This window comes from Dendropsophus ebraccatus, chromosome 11 (genome assembly GCF_027789765.1).
Source record: "Dendropsophus ebraccatus isolate aDenEbr1 chromosome 11, aDenEbr1.pat, whole genome shotgun sequence".
In the NCBI taxonomy this organism is placed as follows: domain Eukaryota; kingdom Metazoa; phylum Chordata; class Amphibia; order Anura; family Hylidae; genus Dendropsophus; species Dendropsophus ebraccatus.
Genome location: NC_091464.1, coordinates 37,769,520 through 37,786,759, shown reverse-complemented (window position 1 = coordinate 37,786,759; position 17,240 = coordinate 37,769,520). Strand labels below are relative to the sequence as shown.

The 17,240-nt window shown below is 46.1% G+C and overlaps 1 protein-coding gene across 11 annotated transcripts in view; it reads right to left on the bottom strand.

Moving 5' to 3' along the window:
• Nucleotides 1-520: 520 nt before the first annotated feature.
• PPEF1 (protein phosphatase with EF-hand domain 1) overlaps nucleotides 521-17,240 on the bottom strand; it is a 71,161-nt gene continuing 54,441 nt past the window's right edge. For 10 of the 11 annotated variants that reach the window (XM_069945387.1, XM_069945391.1, XM_069945392.1 and 7 more), the window contains 3 exons: nucleotides 8,773-8,946; nucleotides 4,528-4,692; nucleotides 521-1,986 (listed from right to left, as the gene is read on the bottom strand). In XM_069945387.1, coding sequence (XP_069801488.1) covers nucleotides 638-1,986; nucleotides 4,528-4,692; nucleotides 8,773-8,946 — 1,688 coding nt within the window. In that variant the 3' untranslated portion in view covers nucleotides 521-637. Of the gene's footprint in view, nucleotides 1,987-4,527; nucleotides 4,693-8,772; nucleotides 8,947-12,204; nucleotides 12,393-17,240 lie in introns of those variants that run through there. The other variant, XM_069945399.1, reaches the window with a different exon arrangement.

The window sequence follows — 17,240 nt, the reverse complement described above, 5'->3', positions numbered from 1 at the left end:
TCAGCTCCACACCGTGAGGTTGAGGACCTTCGGGTCATGTGATCAGGCCATTCACTTTTCTCGCTCCGTACAACTTAACATTAGAAAAACTGGCCCCTAGAGGCGCTGTGGGTCCTAGCACTTGCCCCGGTAAGCCCTGTGCTGATGCCGGCCCTGATTATTATATTATTATTGTTATCCCACATGGATAAAGTGGGATCTCAACATAGCCATAGATGAGGTGGCTGTCAATCATTCAGTGGGGCGACGGCCTGGAGACAGAATGGTGGCCAGAGAGCAGGGCAGGTGCCGCTGTATTGCAGACCTGCCTCTGTGAGATGATCCAATGGACGATCACTATACAGGTATAAATATAATGTTTGCTTAGGAAGTAACTGGTAACTGTCAGCACATACAGCATATATACCTACGCATGCTGTCAGTTTTCCTTTAAAAAAAAGGTTACTTTTTTTTTTTTTACAATTTATATGGTGATAAAAAGAATGAGAAATAATGTTAAAGGACTTATAGAGGACTTGGAAAAAATGGCTACTTATTCTTCACCTGTTGATCACATTGTGATATCATTTATAAGTATAAGAAGTCACTTACAGCAGCGAAAACACCCCTGTATTTTCACTTAATGGTATATTCTTCACTAGTCTTCACATACAGGCACAAGCCCACTCCACTCTCCATTGTCCTTGCAAAAACTATATACATCACCTGTAGACATTGTGTATCCTGGATAACAGGAATATTGTATGTAATAAGGATACTGGTTGGGGAGTGGATCCCTTATAGTAAGAAAACGGAACGTTCCATGATTGGGTAGTGGAGGGTAAACACACTGGAATCGTCTTATAAAGGTTCTTTTTAGAATGCCAAAATTCTTATGGTTTCTCCTAAAGTTACTAGTGATGGCAGTAATTGTAGATGTAGATCCTGGAAGTGCAGGTGTGCTGGGAGCCTTTACATTAGACAATATTCTGCTTTGAACAAAAGTTACTTTATATCCTGGATACGTAGAAGTGACACGGTGTCCAGTTATGAAGTTTTCCTGATCAGTAGTGTTTACAAATACATTTGCCATTTCAACTATGGGCGTCTTTGTTGTTGGTACCTGGACAGGTGACGTATGATTATAGTAGATAAACAATGATGTGATATTGGTAGCCATTCTTGCTGTCGTGGTTGCATTTCCTTCGTACTTATGGTTATCTTCCAAAAAGTTTGGAGTATTGGTCATCATTTGAGCAGTGTCGTTGTAGGGTTTGGTTAATGGTGGGATTGTCTGTGCAGCAACTAATACAGTGGAAAGATAACTATTTCCATTTGAGTTTGTGGGTATCTTCTTTTCTAAGAGAGTAGATTGTACTTGTTGGGTTGTTTGTTGAGGTGTCGTTGTTCTTGGATATGATGAAGAATCCACCGATAAGCTGGTAGACATTTTGTCATGCTTTACCAACTGTGGATGCTTTGTTTGTGTATCTGTAAAGCCCGAGGATCCAGGTGTGCTATAATACCATTCCGTTAGATATAGGTTAGCTCTTATCCGTGATGTTTGATTTATTTCCTGTGTTATTTTTGAGTTTCGCATTTGTGAAACGCTAGAGTACAAGCTATACCCACTAGTGACAAGCTTTATTAGATTAGGTGGTGTTACATTTTCGGTTGTGGCTGTGATCCTAGCTGATTTTAATCTTTTTGAACTCTGTTGACTTCGATTTTTTTCATCTCCAAATGACAGGAAGGTTTTTGTTGACTGTTGCTCTCTTTGAAGCTGTTGACCGTGATAGGAACTCATTGTGTTCTTTAAATCATTTTCCTTTCTTGGTGCTGTTATAGTTTTATTAATAGAAACAATTTCTGAACGATCATGCCCTTTTTGTGTGGCATTAAATGAAACCTTTATTTGTACTCTTTTAGATGCTGGGTTACCAACTACAAATGTTCTTTCTGTTTCTGAAGTCATCTTTTGTGAGCTGGAAAGCATCATATCTGTCTCTAGAATAAAAATAGATGGACCATTTTATATTTATATCAGTTATAAATAAAAATTATAATTCTTACAAGATTTACCTATAGGGTCCTATTACACGGCTCAGTCTTAGGCTAGGTTCACACTACGTATATGTCCGGCCGCATATTTTTCGCGGCCGGACATATACGTATGAAACTCCGGCCGGGGCTTTACACAAGTTGCGGCCGGATACGTACGGACCGCGAACTTACGCCCGTAGCGTACTTACGCTTCCCGAGCGCTCTTCGTAGCGATCTAACAGCGGTCTTTTACTTGGATATCTTCACCTAGCCCCGGACACCCCACAGAACCTTTTGGATTGGAACAAAAAGCTGGCAAAATGAAGAAATCACCACAACGTACGGGACCGCATGTTACGCTACGGGCGTAAGTTACGGCATTTCCGTTCGGAAATAATGGTTTGGTTCATTTTTTACGGCGCCGCATACGATCCGGGCATAAGTTCGTACGTAGTGTGAACTGTGCGCCCGTAGATCGTATACTTTCCATTGTACGCAAACTACGTAAGTTTCCGGCCGCTTATTCACGGAACGGGCGACGGCCGGAAACTTACGTAGTGTGAACGTAGCCCCCAACTGTAAGCAAGCACTGACCTGCTAGATTGGCGCTCATTTACTAAGCAGTTGCACAGGCCAACTATTGGACAGCAAGGGTTGCACGGACACTGTTAGGGATGTCTGTGCTGCCCTTGCCTTTAGTGTACATATTAAAGTATTAACTCACCTTACCACATTCCCTGGTGTCCTCGGGCCTTCTCCGGTGTCCTTAGAGGCCTTCCACGTTGTTTGCAGCTCTGCCTTCTGTTCCAGTCTCTAAACTGACAGGCCGCAGCCAGTGATTGGCTGAGCGGCCGCAGCCTGTCACTTTAGAGACCGGAACAGAAGGCAGAGCTGCAGACACCAGGGAAGTCCTCTGAGGACACCAGGGAAGGCCCTAGGACACCAGGGAACATGTTAAGGTGAGTTAATACTTTATTATTCTATACTACAATCATCAGTTGTATTACACGTAGCGTCCAATAATTTTAGGTCTGGACCTAAAGAAACGATCAACCGATGATGTCATATAGTAGACTGATAGGAGATAAAGAGCGCACAAATTTTGCTTGGAGAGTTTAGGTTGCGAGCTCAGTGTCATGACTTTCAATCATAATCAACAGATCAAAACCAACAATGATGGTCTTTGGGGCCTATTACACGGAGCAATTATCGATTTGTGTAATAGAGACAATGATCAGCCAATGAAACAACAATCAGCCGATTTTTTTTTTTAGGCGCAGACCTAAAATCATCGGCCGCCGACCATGCGTCGCTATATGTAATAGCGATGCACGGCTGACGATTGCCCAAACAGCTAATACTTTACCTGTACACACTCCCAGTCTCCTCCTGCACTCTGTATGCATGCCAGCACCGCACACTGCAGCTTCAGAGCGGCCTGTCTGAGATGACAGGCTGCTCAGCCAATAATGGGTCAAGACCACTGCGGCCAGTAATTGGCTGAACAGCACGCGGTGCCAGGATGCATACAGAGCACAGGAAAAGATCGGAGGTGTGGACAGGTAAAGTATTAACTGTGTGGGCAAGGGCTGCATGGACATCGCTAACGATGTTCATGCAGCCTTTGCTAAACAATTATTAGGTCATGTATTGTAATAGGCCTAGTAAACGATCGCCAATCTAGAAGATCGGCACTCATTTACTATACTGATCTGGCATTCATCGGCCCATGTAATATTACTGACCATAATAGCGATTTTTAGAGTTCTGTTGGGAAATCACTGCTGTAAAAAATATACTGCCTGAAAAACCACCTGCAGTATCACAACCAAAGATGTTGTCAGGACAGGGGAGGTAGGGACAAGAAACGACAGTGAGCCCTGATGCTTAACCCACCAACTGTCCCTACCTACTTGCAAGGGACGGCCCTAGGCGGCCATGGACAACCACGAAGATGTTCCCTGTACTAGATACGTGCACACAGAACAAGACAGACAGACAAACAGAATAGCAGATAGCCAAACAAGAAAGGTCAGAACCAAACGGGCAGCATAGTACAAAACCAGGTTACAATCGAATAGTCAAAAAGTCAAGCCAGAGGTCAGGTAACAAAGTCAAGCAAACAGAGGGAGTTAGGACGGGGAGCACAGGAATAGACAGGGAGAAGCAGGGGTCAGGGTGTTAATCTAATAGCCAGTGCTGGGACTCTGCCTCAGCTTTCTTTTATGCTGAACCAGAGCCCGATCCGGATCCTTATTGCACCGGCGCTCAGATTTTCCAGGTTCCAGATAGGCAGAGAAACCAGTCAGTCTAAAGACCTACTCAGCTGGAAAAATCAAGTCTCCCAGTAAATCAGTTTAACTCCCGCATTGCCAGATAGCTGAGAAGCAAGCGGGTGTGGCACAGAAAAGTAAAAACAGACCCAGTTCACACCAGGTTACTGCACAATTCTGACAGATGTACTGTATTTTTTCTGGTACATATAACACCTAGTTAATATATTACCTCTACAAATGGGAATTGTGCTGTTCCACTTTTTTCCATTACAGTAGATCAACGGAGATCCAAAAAGTTTGTATCCGTTTTTGCATGTGACAGTTATGACAGCATTGTTGTGGCTTGTTTTTAGACTTCCATGTACAATACCCGTCGGCATGTGGCAACCACTTGCTAAAATGTGAGAAAATAGAAGTGGGAAAATCAATAAGTATCTGTTCTACTAATTGTGTGGATCACTTGCCTGACAAATACAAATTTTCCTTCTTATTTTTAAACTTATCACAATTTCTTTAAAAATAGGAGCTTTCTAGGATAGTGGCCTATCCACAAGATAGGATATAAATCACTGAACACTTGACACCCCCACTGATCAGTTGTTTGACACCTTGCACTACACAGTAAATGGGACTGAAAGTCCTGTACCGTTCATTGTGTAGTTGTAGCACCGCATAAAACTGCAGCTCAGTAACCACTGAAGTGAATGGGAGATGAGCTGCAGTTGCCTGGAACCACCACTGCACTATAAACAGTCAGGCCCCGTTCACTCTATTCCTCCTGGGAAAAAATAGTAAGCTGAGGGAATCACCCATAGTATGCAAAAGTTCTATTCCAAAAACACAGCCAAGAGGAAGGGCACGTTAGCATGAAATGATCATTGCTTTGTTTCCATGACCATGTGTTTGGAATAAAACTTTTTGCATACCACAGTTGAGACTACAGTTGAGTGCCACAGTTATTTAGATAAAATCTACTGTGGATCCGCTGCGATATGGTACGTGTGAAGCTACCCTTAAGGGTGCCTTCACACGTACCGTATCGATGCGTTTTTTAACGCTGCGTTTTTGGTGCGATTTTTACAAGCGAGTTTTGATTTTCACATGAAAATCATGTGAAAATCAAAACGCGCATGTAAAAAACGCAGCAAAAACGCAGCGTTCAAACCGCGATAAAAACGCAGCGTTAAAAACGCAGCAATACGGTACGTGTGAAGGCACCCCAATAATGTTTTAGACAACAACTATATTAATTCCCACTGTACCAGTGCTCCCCCTGTGCCCCCATGTAGTAGACAAGCCCCCCTCTGTGCCCGATATAAGTAGGTTTGCCAAATATGTGCCACTCTGTGCCTCCATATAGTATAGGAGAGCTTCTTTATGCCTCCATCTACAGTAGGTAGGGATTAGTAGTGGAGGTACTGTATAGCGGATAAGGGTTGTAGTAGTACAGGTATAGATGAAGGGTGTAGTAGTAGCACAGATACAGATGAGGGGTGTAGTAGTACAGGAATAGATGAGGGGTGTAGTAGTGGTAGTACAGGTATAGATGATGGCTGTAGTAGTGGTAGTACAGGTATAGATGAGGTGCGTAGTAGTGGTAGTACAGGTATAGATGAGGTGCGTAGTAGTAGCAGTAATACAGGTATAGATGAGGGGTGTAGTAGTGGTAGGACAGGAATAGATGAGAGGTGTAGTAGTAGTGGTAATACAGGTATAGATGAGAGGTGTAGTAGTGCAGGAATAGATGAGGGGCAGGGACATAGCTAGGAGTCATGGGGCCCCATGAAACCTTGAAAACTTGGTGACTGTGGCAGACTGGGGGGGAGAGCATGAGGCAGACTGGGGGGGGGCATGGGGCAGACTGCAGGGGAGAGCATGGGGCAGATTGGGGGGAGAGCATGGGGCAGACTGGGGGGAGAGCCTGGGGCAGACTGGGGGGAAGAGCATGGGGCAGACTGGGGGGGGGGCATGGGGCAGACTGGGGGGGGCATGGGGCAGACTGCAGGGGAGAGCATGGGGCAGATTGGGGGGAGAGCATGGGGCAGACTGGGGGGAGAGCGTGGGGCAGACTGGGGGGAAGAGCATGGGGCAGACTGGAGGGGGCATGGGGCAGACTGCGGGGGAGAGCATGGGGCAGACTGGGGGGAGATCGTGGGGCAGACTGGGGGGAAGAGCATGGGGCAGACTGGGGGGGGGCATGGGGCAGACTGGGGGGGGGCATGGGGCAGACTGCGGGGGAGAGCGTGGGGCAGACTGGGGGGAGAGCGTGGGGCAGACTGGGGGGAGAGCGTGGGGCAGACTGGGGGGAAGAGCGTGGGGCAGACTGGGGGGAAGAGCATGGGGCAGACTGGGGGGAGAGCGTGGGGCAGACTGGGGGGAAGAGCATGGGGCAGACTGGGGGGAGAGCGTGGGGCAGACTGGGGGGAGAGCATGGGGCAGACTGGGGGGAGAGCATGGGGCAGACTGGGGGGAGAGCATGGGGCAGACTGGGGGGAGAGCCTGGGGCAGACTGGGGGGAGAGCGTGGGGCAGACTGGGGGGAGAACCTGGGGCAGACTGGGGGGAGAGCGTGGGGCAGACTGGGGGGAGAGCATGGGGCAGACTGGGGGGAGAACCTGGGGCAGACTGGGGGGAGAGCGTGGGGCAGACTGGGGGGAGAGCATGGGGCAGACTGGGGGGAGAGCATGGGGCAGACTGGGGGGAGAGCGTGGGGCAGACTGGGGGGAAGAGCATGGGGCAGACTGGGGGGAGAGCATGGGGCAGACTGGGGGGGAGCATGGGGCAGACTGGGGGGGAGCATGGGGCAGACTGGGGGGGAGCATGGGGCAGACTGGGGGGAAGAGCATGGGGCAGACTGGGGGGAGAGCATGGGGCAGACTGGGGGGAGAGCCTGGGGCAGACTGGGGGGGAAGAGCATGGGGCAGACTGGGGGGAGAGCATGGGGCAGACTGGGGGGAAGAGCATGGGGCAGACTGGGGGGAGAGCATGGGGCAGACTGGGGGGAGAGCGTGGGGCAGACTGGGGGGAAGAGCATGGGGCAGACTGGGGGGAGAGCATGGGGCAGACTGGGGGGAGAGCATGGGGCAGACTGGGGGGGAGCATGGGGCAGACTGGGGGGAGCATGGGGCAGACTGGGGGGAAGAGCATGGGGCAGACTGGGGGGAGAGCATGGGGCAGACTGGGGGGAGAGCATGGGGCAGACTGGGGGGAGAGCATGGGGCAGACTGGGGGGAGAGCCTGGGGCAGACTGGGGGGAGAGCATGGGGCAGACTGGGGGGGAAGAGCATGGGGCAGACTGGGGGGGAGCATGGGGCAGACTGCGGGGGAGAGCATGGGGCAGACTGGGGGGAGAGCGTGGGGCAGACTGGGGGGAAGAGCATGGGGCAGACTGGGGGGAGAGCATGGGGCAGACTGGGGGGGAGCATGGGGCAGACTGGGGGGGAGCATGGGGCAGACTGGGGGGAGAGCATGGGGCAGACTGGGGGGAGAGCCTGGGGCAGACTGGGGGGAGAGCATGGGGCAGACTGGGGGGAGCATGGGGCAGACTGGGGGGAGAGCCTGGGGCAGACTGGGGGGAGAGCATGGGGCAGACTGGGGGGAGAGCATGGGGCAGACTGGGGGGAGAGCCTGGGGCAGACTGGGGGGAGCATGGGGCAGACTGGGGGGAGCATAGGGCAGACTGGGGGGAGCATGGGGAAGACTGGGGGGAGCATAGGGCAGACTGGGAGAGCATGGGGAAGACTGGGGGAGCATGGGGCAGACTGGGGCAGGAGGGCATAAACCGGGTATGCCCTCCTCCCCCTCTGCCCGAGCGCACACCACCTCCACCCGGGCGCACACACCTCCTCCTCTCACCCCCGGCTCATGTGCTTCCCTCCCGGCCGCACATGGAAGTCCCTGGTCTCTGGAGGAGGCTGCAAGATCAGGTGACAGCCTCCCTGTGGTCACTGGAGCTGTACAGCGGGATCAGGGGGCGCAGTACAGACCCCTGATCCCACTGTACAGCTCCAGCACCCACAGCGACACCCAATCATGCAGTCCCGGCAGCCTCCTCCAGAAATCGGGAATCCTCCATGTGTGTCCGGTAGGGGAGAGCAGGTATTCGTCCCGCTATGGGGGGGGGGGGGGGTCAGCAGCGGGGACAGAGGATGCTTCTGGGCGCTCTTCCTCCTCACGCTCTCCTGCAGTTCCTGGAGGCCACCACCAACGAGCTTCCCCCCCCCCCGGCCGCCCGCTCCGAAATTAAATCGATTCTCAAATTCTGCAACTGGTTCTAAACTCAACAGATTATGTTTCCAACATATATTAACGTACTGGCTAGGAATTGCTCACTTTTAGGTAAAATGACTGCACTATAACAAATGAAACTTAAATGTAACTTCTCCACTCTATTTGTTCTTAAAAACTAGTATTTTTTTCTATCTGACCCCTTTAATGCTTACAGTATATCAGGTCTCATTCAGAGCATGACGCACCTATACACACAGGTAACGGTTTCCTCCACCTTCCTTGGATGCAGGTGCTACTCACATGTCCCAGAAGACTGAATCCAGGATTACATGCAAAACTAGCATAAATTCCTCCATAGCGGAAAAAGGTTCTTCCATTCTCCAGCTGTCCAAGTGCCAAACAGGTAGCTGCTGAAGAGACTGAAACATACACCGATCAGCCATAACACTAAAACTAGTGACACATGAAGAACTACATAGGAAATTAAAACTGAGATGGCAGATTCTGTGGGGTGTTCCAAGTATGTAAGGGTTTGTACCTACCAATAGTCATTCAGTATGAAAAACAGCAACCGGCACTACCTTAACATGGGCCGGGCGGAGGTAAACTGGATGTGGTGATGGTGAGGTACAGGTTGCCGATAGGTGCTCTCTCCCTAAAGTCCATCCAAAAATAATACTATGTAGTAGAAAGAAGGAAATGTACAAAGGGCACTCGTCATCCAGTGCAACTTTATTGGTGATACAGGTTTAAAATTCAGCAAAGCGTGCAGGACCAGGCGGGGGACGCCACACAGTTAAAGTGACTCTGTACCCACAATCTAACCCCTTCAAACCGCTTGTACCTTCGGATAGCTGCTTTTAATCCAAGATCTGTCCTGAGGTCTATTCGGCAGGTGATGCAGTTATTGTCCTAAAAAAAACAAAACTTTTAAACTTGCAGCCCTGTGTCAAATTGGCGTGGCCTAGATTGTGTATGCCCTAGGATTGCACCGCTCCTCCATCCCTCCTCATCACTAGGAATGCCTCCGGACAGGATTTTTACTATCCATCACCCGTCAGAACACTGCACAGGTGCCTTATCAATCCAGCTCATGTGCAGTGTTCACACAGGTAATAGGAGAAATTGTTCTAGGGGCGTTCCTAGTGATGAGGAGGACGGGGAGGAGAGATGGAGGGGTGTTGAAATCCTAGGGCATACACACTCTAGACCACGCCAATTTGACACAGGGCTGCAAGTTTAAAAGTTGTTTTTTAGCACAATAACTGCATCACCCGCTGAACGGACCCCAGGACAGATCTTGAATTAAAAGCAGCAATCCGAAGGTACAAGTGGATTGGGGGGGGGGGGTGCAGATTGTCTGTACAGTAGCTTTAATCACGTGATTACCCAAGTGTGTGGTGTCCCTTGCCTGCTCCTGCATGCTTTGCTGAATTTTAAGCCTGTATCACCAATAAAGAAGTTGCACTGGAATAGTTGTGAATTACAAAAGCATTATAGAATGTATTCCAGCTATGAATGGGTCTGGGAACTGGAAAAGTAGGCGTTCCCAGAAGGGTAGGCCCACATCCTTTGGCTCTCCAGTAAGGTGACAGGGTTTTATATAATATATGTAGATCATGTTACCATTGTGTCCCATGTGGATTTAGTATAAATGGGAGTTAATGGGAAATTATTATTGTGACATAACTTTCAAAGTAACTTATTTATCCCGATGAAAGGTCATCGTTCAGTTTTGCCCAGAAAAACCCAGTTATGTCCCCTGCCCATCATCCCCACACACATGAAAGTTCAGCACAGCTAAGTGTTCCTGTATTCTTTATGGGGAGGGGTAATGGTACTTTTACACGGAGCGATAATTCGCCCGATCGCACGATTAACGATTTTGAATGAACAATGTTTTTTCATAACGATCAGCGTTTAGACGGAACGATACATCGTACAGAAAATTTGCTATGCGATCGTTTAAGCCTATCTCACACATAGGTGAAATCATTGAAAGACTGTTTACACTGAACGATCTGCGAATTTTTTGCGAACGATCAACGATGATTTGTGAACATGTTGAAAGATCAAAATGAACGATTTATCGCTTGTCGTTGGATCGTTCGCTGCGTTTACACGTACGATTATCGTTCGAATTCGATCGTTATCGTGCAAATTCGAACCATAAATCGTTCCGTGTAAAAGGACCATAAGCTGCAGTTAGAGAACTCTTCCAGCAGCTTATCTCTCCCTGAACAAAGGGGTCGGGTGCTCATTTTCCATCACGAGCATCAGGTTTAGCCAACAAAATTATACAGTGTATGGAGACCTTTAGTCCATAGTCTTTCTTCCTTAAAACAATTCAACTCAAGCCATTCACCTTGCTTTAAAGAACTAGTTCACCCCCAAAAAAATTTCTTTCAAATCAACTGGTGCCAGAAAGTGCCAGAGATTTTAAGTCTACTTTTATTAAAAAATTTCAAGTCTTCCAGTACTTATCAGCTGCTGCATAGAAGTTTTCTATGGGGATTTGCAACTGCTCTCGACAGTTCCTGACATGAACAGAGGTGGCAGCAGAGAGCACTGTGTCAGACTGGAGAGAATACACCACTTCCTGCAGGAAATGGAAGACTGGAAGACTTTAGTTTTTTTTAATAGAAGTAAATTACAAATCCCACTTTCTGGCACCAAATTATTTGAAAGATTTTTTTTGTGTGTGTGAACTATCCCTTCCAGGCTGGGTTCACACTACGTATATTTCAGTCAGTGTTGTGGTCCCCATATAGCAACCATAACCAGGAGTGGATTAAAAACACAGAAAGGATCTGTCCACACAATGTTGAAATTAAGTGGCTGGCTGCCATATAACAGTAAATAACGGCCATTATTTCAATACAACAGCCGTTGTTTTAAAATAACAGCAAATATTTTCCATTAAATGGCGGCCATCCACTCAATTTCACCATTGTGTGAACAGATCCTTTCTGTGTTTTCAATCCACTCCTGGTTTTGGTTGCAATATGAGGACCACAATACTGACTGAAATATACGTAGTGTGAACCCAGCCTTACACTCCAAAGGGACTTAATTTGCACTATACATTATTTACTATACTATTATTTATTTATATGCTTGACTTCTTTTCCTGTGGTCAATAATTGATATATTTGCATTTCTCAAACTAAAAAAAAGACACACCACCCACATTGTACATTACCGCTTCGTATTAATGCAAGTTTGAAAATGCCATTGCTCATATTTGAAAACTGTATTACATTAGCCTTACTGTAGATATGAATCTGACCATACACTGTATGTATTACATTAGCCTTACTGTAGATAGGAATATATTTCTTATATTACATTCATCTTACTGTAGATAGAACTCTGACTATTCACTGTATGTACTACATTAGTCTTACTGTAGATGGGAATCTGACTATTCCTTATATTACATTCATCTTACTGTAGATAGAACTCTGACTATTCACTGTATGTACTACATTAGTCTTACTGTAGATGGGAATCTGACTATTCCTTATATTACATTCGTCTTACTGTAGATATAAATCTATTCCTTATATTACATTGGACTTGCTATAGATTGGAATCTGATTATTCCTTTTTACAAACAGAAAATTAATATTAAAAGAAAATAAAATTGAAAAAACACAAATGATAGAAATACTTACTGTGCTCTATCCTGAATAAGTACAAAATCAGAAAGAGGGGCATCAGAGAGAAGGTGGATTCCATCATTGTTGGTTTTCAGAAAAATGGTGGCTGGAATACTTAGGGCTTCATACTAAATATATGGATCAAGAGTTCCACACAGTGTATTGAGCACCTCCACAACTTCTAAGCATGGTTAGAGAGCATAAGCCAGGATTCCATGCTCCTAGGGGATTGTTGGCTTCTTGGGGCTCCTTCCTAGAACTCTTAAGTATATGTTCTCAGGTATAATCTACGCTGAGCTGCCCAACATAGTTCACACAATAAATAACTGCAACCTTCCCCCGCCTGTGACAGCCTGGTAATAACCTACAAGCCCTCAGGGCACTACTTCTCTACTTCTGATTTTTTTTACACATACCAGTGTTAAAGATGCTAATGAGGTGATTGATGAGTCATATACGTTAATTTCTTTAGGAATTATTTTTCATGCAAACTTATTAAATGATAAGTCTGGCAATTGTTTTTTATTAAAGTATTGTATTGCCCCTCAAAAGTTATACAAATCACAAATATACACTTATTATGGTAAATGCCTATAAAGTGCTTTTTTCCCTGTACTTATTACTGCATCAAGGCTTCACTATTTGTGCAAGATGGCAGCTGACGAGGGAAGCCCAATATATGCCAATTTTAAGTTTTCAATTATCCTTCAATAAAATTATTAGTAGAGGGGCTACAAAAACATTAAATTTCAGGAAGGCTAATTTCCAAAAACTAAGAGAGGACCTTGGGAACATAGACTGGGACAATGCCTTCAGAAATAAAAGTACACAAGAGAAATGGGACATATTTAAGAGCCTCCTGGGTAAATCGTGTGAACGACACATACCATATGGGAATAAAAGTAGTAGAAATAAGAGATATCCAATGTGGTTAACTACAGCTGTAAGGGGTGCAATAAATGATAAGAAACAAGCATTCAGACAACTAAAACAAGAAGGTAGTGGGGAAGCATTGAGCAACTATAGACAGAAGAATAGAATGTGTAAAACGCAAATAAATGAAGCAAAAATAGCAACAGAAAGAAGGATAGCCACAGAAAGTAAAACAAATCCCAAAATGTTCTTCACCTATATAAATAACAAAAGACTTAAAGCCGAAGATGTTGGTCCCCTCAAAAATAATCTGGGTGTAATGGTGGAGGGGGAAGAGGAAAAGGCCAATCTACTAAATACATTCTTCTTTACTGTATTCACAGAGGAGAATCCCATAACAGACGACATGACTAGGGATAATGTTAATCCTCCCATAAATCTCACCTGCCTAACACAACAAGAAGTGGGGAAACACCTTAAAAACATTAAAATCCATAAGTCACCGGGCCCAGAAGGTATCCATCCTAGAGTTTTGCAAGAATTAAATACTGTGTTGGACAGACCGTTATTCCTATTATTTAAAGATTCTATTATGACTGGGATTGTTCCACAGGACTGGCGCATAGCTAATGTGGTACCAATATTCAAGAAGGGGTCAAGGAGTGATCCTGGAAACTACAGGCCCGTAAGTCTAACATCTATAGTAGGTAAAGTATTTGAGGGGATTGTAAGAGATGCTATACTGGAGTATCTTAATGAAAATGATCTTATGACGCAGCACCAGCATGGATTTATGAGGGATCGGTCCTGTCAGACTAATCTGATCGGCTTCTATGAAGAGGTAAGTTATAGACTGGACCTGGGGGAGGCTGTGGATGTTGTGTATCTGGACTTTTCAAAGGCATTTGATACTGTGCCGCATGAAAGATTGGTCTACAAAATGAGGATGCTGGGACTTGGGGAAAACGTATGCAAATGGGTAAGTAACTGGTTGTGTGATAGAAAACAGAGGGTGGTCATTGATGGAAAATATTCAGATTGGGTTTTAGTTACTAGTGGGGTACCACAGGGGTCAGTGTTGGGTCCACTTCTTTTTAATATTTTTATTAATGATCTTGTAGATGGGCTACAGAGTAGAATCTCCATTTTTGCAGATGATACTAAACTGGGTAAAGTAATCAGTACAGAGGAGGATAATGTCATATTACAGAGGGATTTGGAGAAGCTAGAGGCTTGGGCGGAGAAATGGCAAATGAAGTTTAATGTGGATAAATGTAAGGTTATGCATTTGGGCCATAGAAATAATAAGTACAGTTATGTGCTAAATAATAAAACACTGGGTAAAACTACTTCCGAAAAGGACCTGGGGGTATTGGTGGACAGTAAACTCAACTTTAGTGATCAGTGCCAGGCAGCAGCTGCCAAGGCTAATAAAATAATGGGGTGCATCAAAAGAGGTATAGATGCTAAAGATGAGAACATAGTTTTGCCTCTTTATAAATCACTAGTCAGACCACACATGGAATACTGTGTACAATTTTGGGCACCGGTATATAAGAAGGACATAGGTGAACTGGAGCGGGTGCAGAGGAGGGCAACAAAGGTCATTAAGGGAATGGGTGGGTTACAGTACCAGGACAGGTTATCAAGCTTGGGGTTATTTACGCTAGAAAAAAGACGTCTTAGGGGCGATCTGATCACAACGTACAAATATATGAATGGACAGTACAGAGATCTTTGTAGTGGTCTTTTTACTCCTAGGTCTGTAACAATGACAAGGGGGCATCCTCTACGTCTAGAGGAAAGAAGATTTCATCATCAGCATCGACGCGGGTTCTTTACTGTACGAGCGGTAAGACTGTGGAACTCTCTGCCACATGAGGTTGTCATGGCCGATTCATTAAATAAGTTGAAGGGAGGCCTGGAGGCTTTTCTTGAACAATATAATATTACAAGTTATGGGCATTAGATTTCTGGTGATACGTTGATCCGGGGATTGTTCTGGTTGCCATTGCAGTCGGGGGGGGGGGGGAGTTTCTCCCTGTGGTGGGGTGGTTGTCTTCTGCCCCATAGGGGTTTTTCGCCTTCCTGGATCAACACAGTAGGATTCTCCTAGGTTGAACCTGATGGACTCCTGTCTTCTTTCAACCTTATTTACTATGTTACTATGTTACTTCCTGGATAAAATTGTTATGTCACGACCCAACTCCCAGAGCTGTGTGGGCTGTGGCTGCTGGAGAGGAGGATGGCAGGGGGACACTGAGGGATACAGGGCACTGGAGGGACACTGAGCCCCCCCCCCCCCTGCCATCATCCTCTCCAGCAGCCACAGCCCGCACAGCTCTGGGAGTCGGGTCGTGACATCACCATGTTATCCAGAAAGTGACATCACCATTTTATCCAGGAAGTGACATCACCATTTTATCCAGGAAGTGAAGCCTTGATGCAGTAGTAAGTGCAGGGAAAAATGCACTTTATAAGCATTTCCTGTAATAAGTGTATATTGGGGATTTCTATAACTTTTGGGGGGGCAATACAATACTTTAATAAAAATTTTTGCCGGACTTCTCCTTTAAAAGGTAAACCCACCACAAATACACTAATCTTCATTATTTATACATTTTCCTTTATATAAAGTGAATCTACCAACAGGTACACTGCTTTAAGACTTTTACATCAATAGACCAGCGCTGACGTGGGGATGCCAGTGTTATGGTCCTTTTTTTAACCACGGCCTGCTTCCCTTGGCCACTCATCCAGCCTCAGTGTGATGAAACCCCTCCCCTCTGTGACACTGCTCTATTGATTCTAATGGAGCCATATCACAGAGGGAAGGGCAGAACGTCACACTGGGGGTGGGAGGGCCCAACTCCAGTGCTTCTGGCCAGGCTGGTGACCGGGAATAGCCCCCTGACGTGTGCGGGAACCGGGCTGCGGTTAAAAAAAGGACTGCGGCACTAGCATCCCTGCTCCGGCACTGGTCCACTGATGTAAAAATCTAATAGCGATGTACCTGCTGATGCTTGTTAGTGTTTAGAGGAGTATTCAGATCACATGGTTATATGGTTATCAGACATGGTTATCAGACTGTGCATGGCCATCTGAATGTACATGGTTATCAGACTGTGCATGGCCATCTGAATGTACATACTGTAGCTATCAGACTGTGCATGGCCATCTGAATGTACATGGTTATCAGACTGTGCATGGCCATCTGAATGTGCATGGTTATCAGAATGTGCATGGCCATCTGAATGTACATGGTTATCAGACTGTGCATGGCCATCTGAATGTACATGGTTATCAGACTGTGCATGGCCATCTGAATGTACATGGTTATCAGACTGTGCATGGCCATCTGAATGTACACACTGTAGCTATCAGACTGTGCATGGCTATCTGAATGTACATGGTTATCAGACTGTGCATGGCCATCTGAATGTACATACTGTAGCTATCAGACTGTGCATGGCTATCTGAATGTACATGGTTATCAGACTGTGCATGGCCATCTGAATGTACATGGTTATCAGACTGTGCATGGCCATCTGAATGTACATACTGTAGCTATCAGACTGTGCATGGCTATCTGAATGTACATACTGTAGCTATCAGACTGTGCATGGCTATCTGAATGTACATGGTTATCAGACTGTGCATGGCCATCTGAATGTACATGGTTATCAGACTGTGCATGGCCATCTGAATGTACATACTGTAGCTATCAGACTGTGCATGGCTATCTGAATGTACATGGTTATCAGACTGTGCATGGCCATCTGAATGTACATGGTTATCAGACTGTGCATGGCCATCTGAATGTACATGGTTATCAGACTGTGCATGGCTATCTGAATGTGCATGGTTATCAGACTGTGCATGGCCATCTGAATGTACATGGTTATCAGACTGTGCATGGCCATCTGAATGTACATGGTTATCAGACTGTGCATGGCTATCTGAATGTGCATGGTTATCAGACTGTGCATGGCCATCTGAATGTGCATGGTTATCAGACTGTGCATGGCCATCTGAATGTGCATGGTTATCAGACTGTGCATGGCCATCTGAATGTACATGGTTATCAGACTGTGCATGGCCATCTGAATGTACATGGTTATCAGACTGTGCATGGCCATCTGAATGTACACACTGTAGCTATCAGACTGTGCATGGCT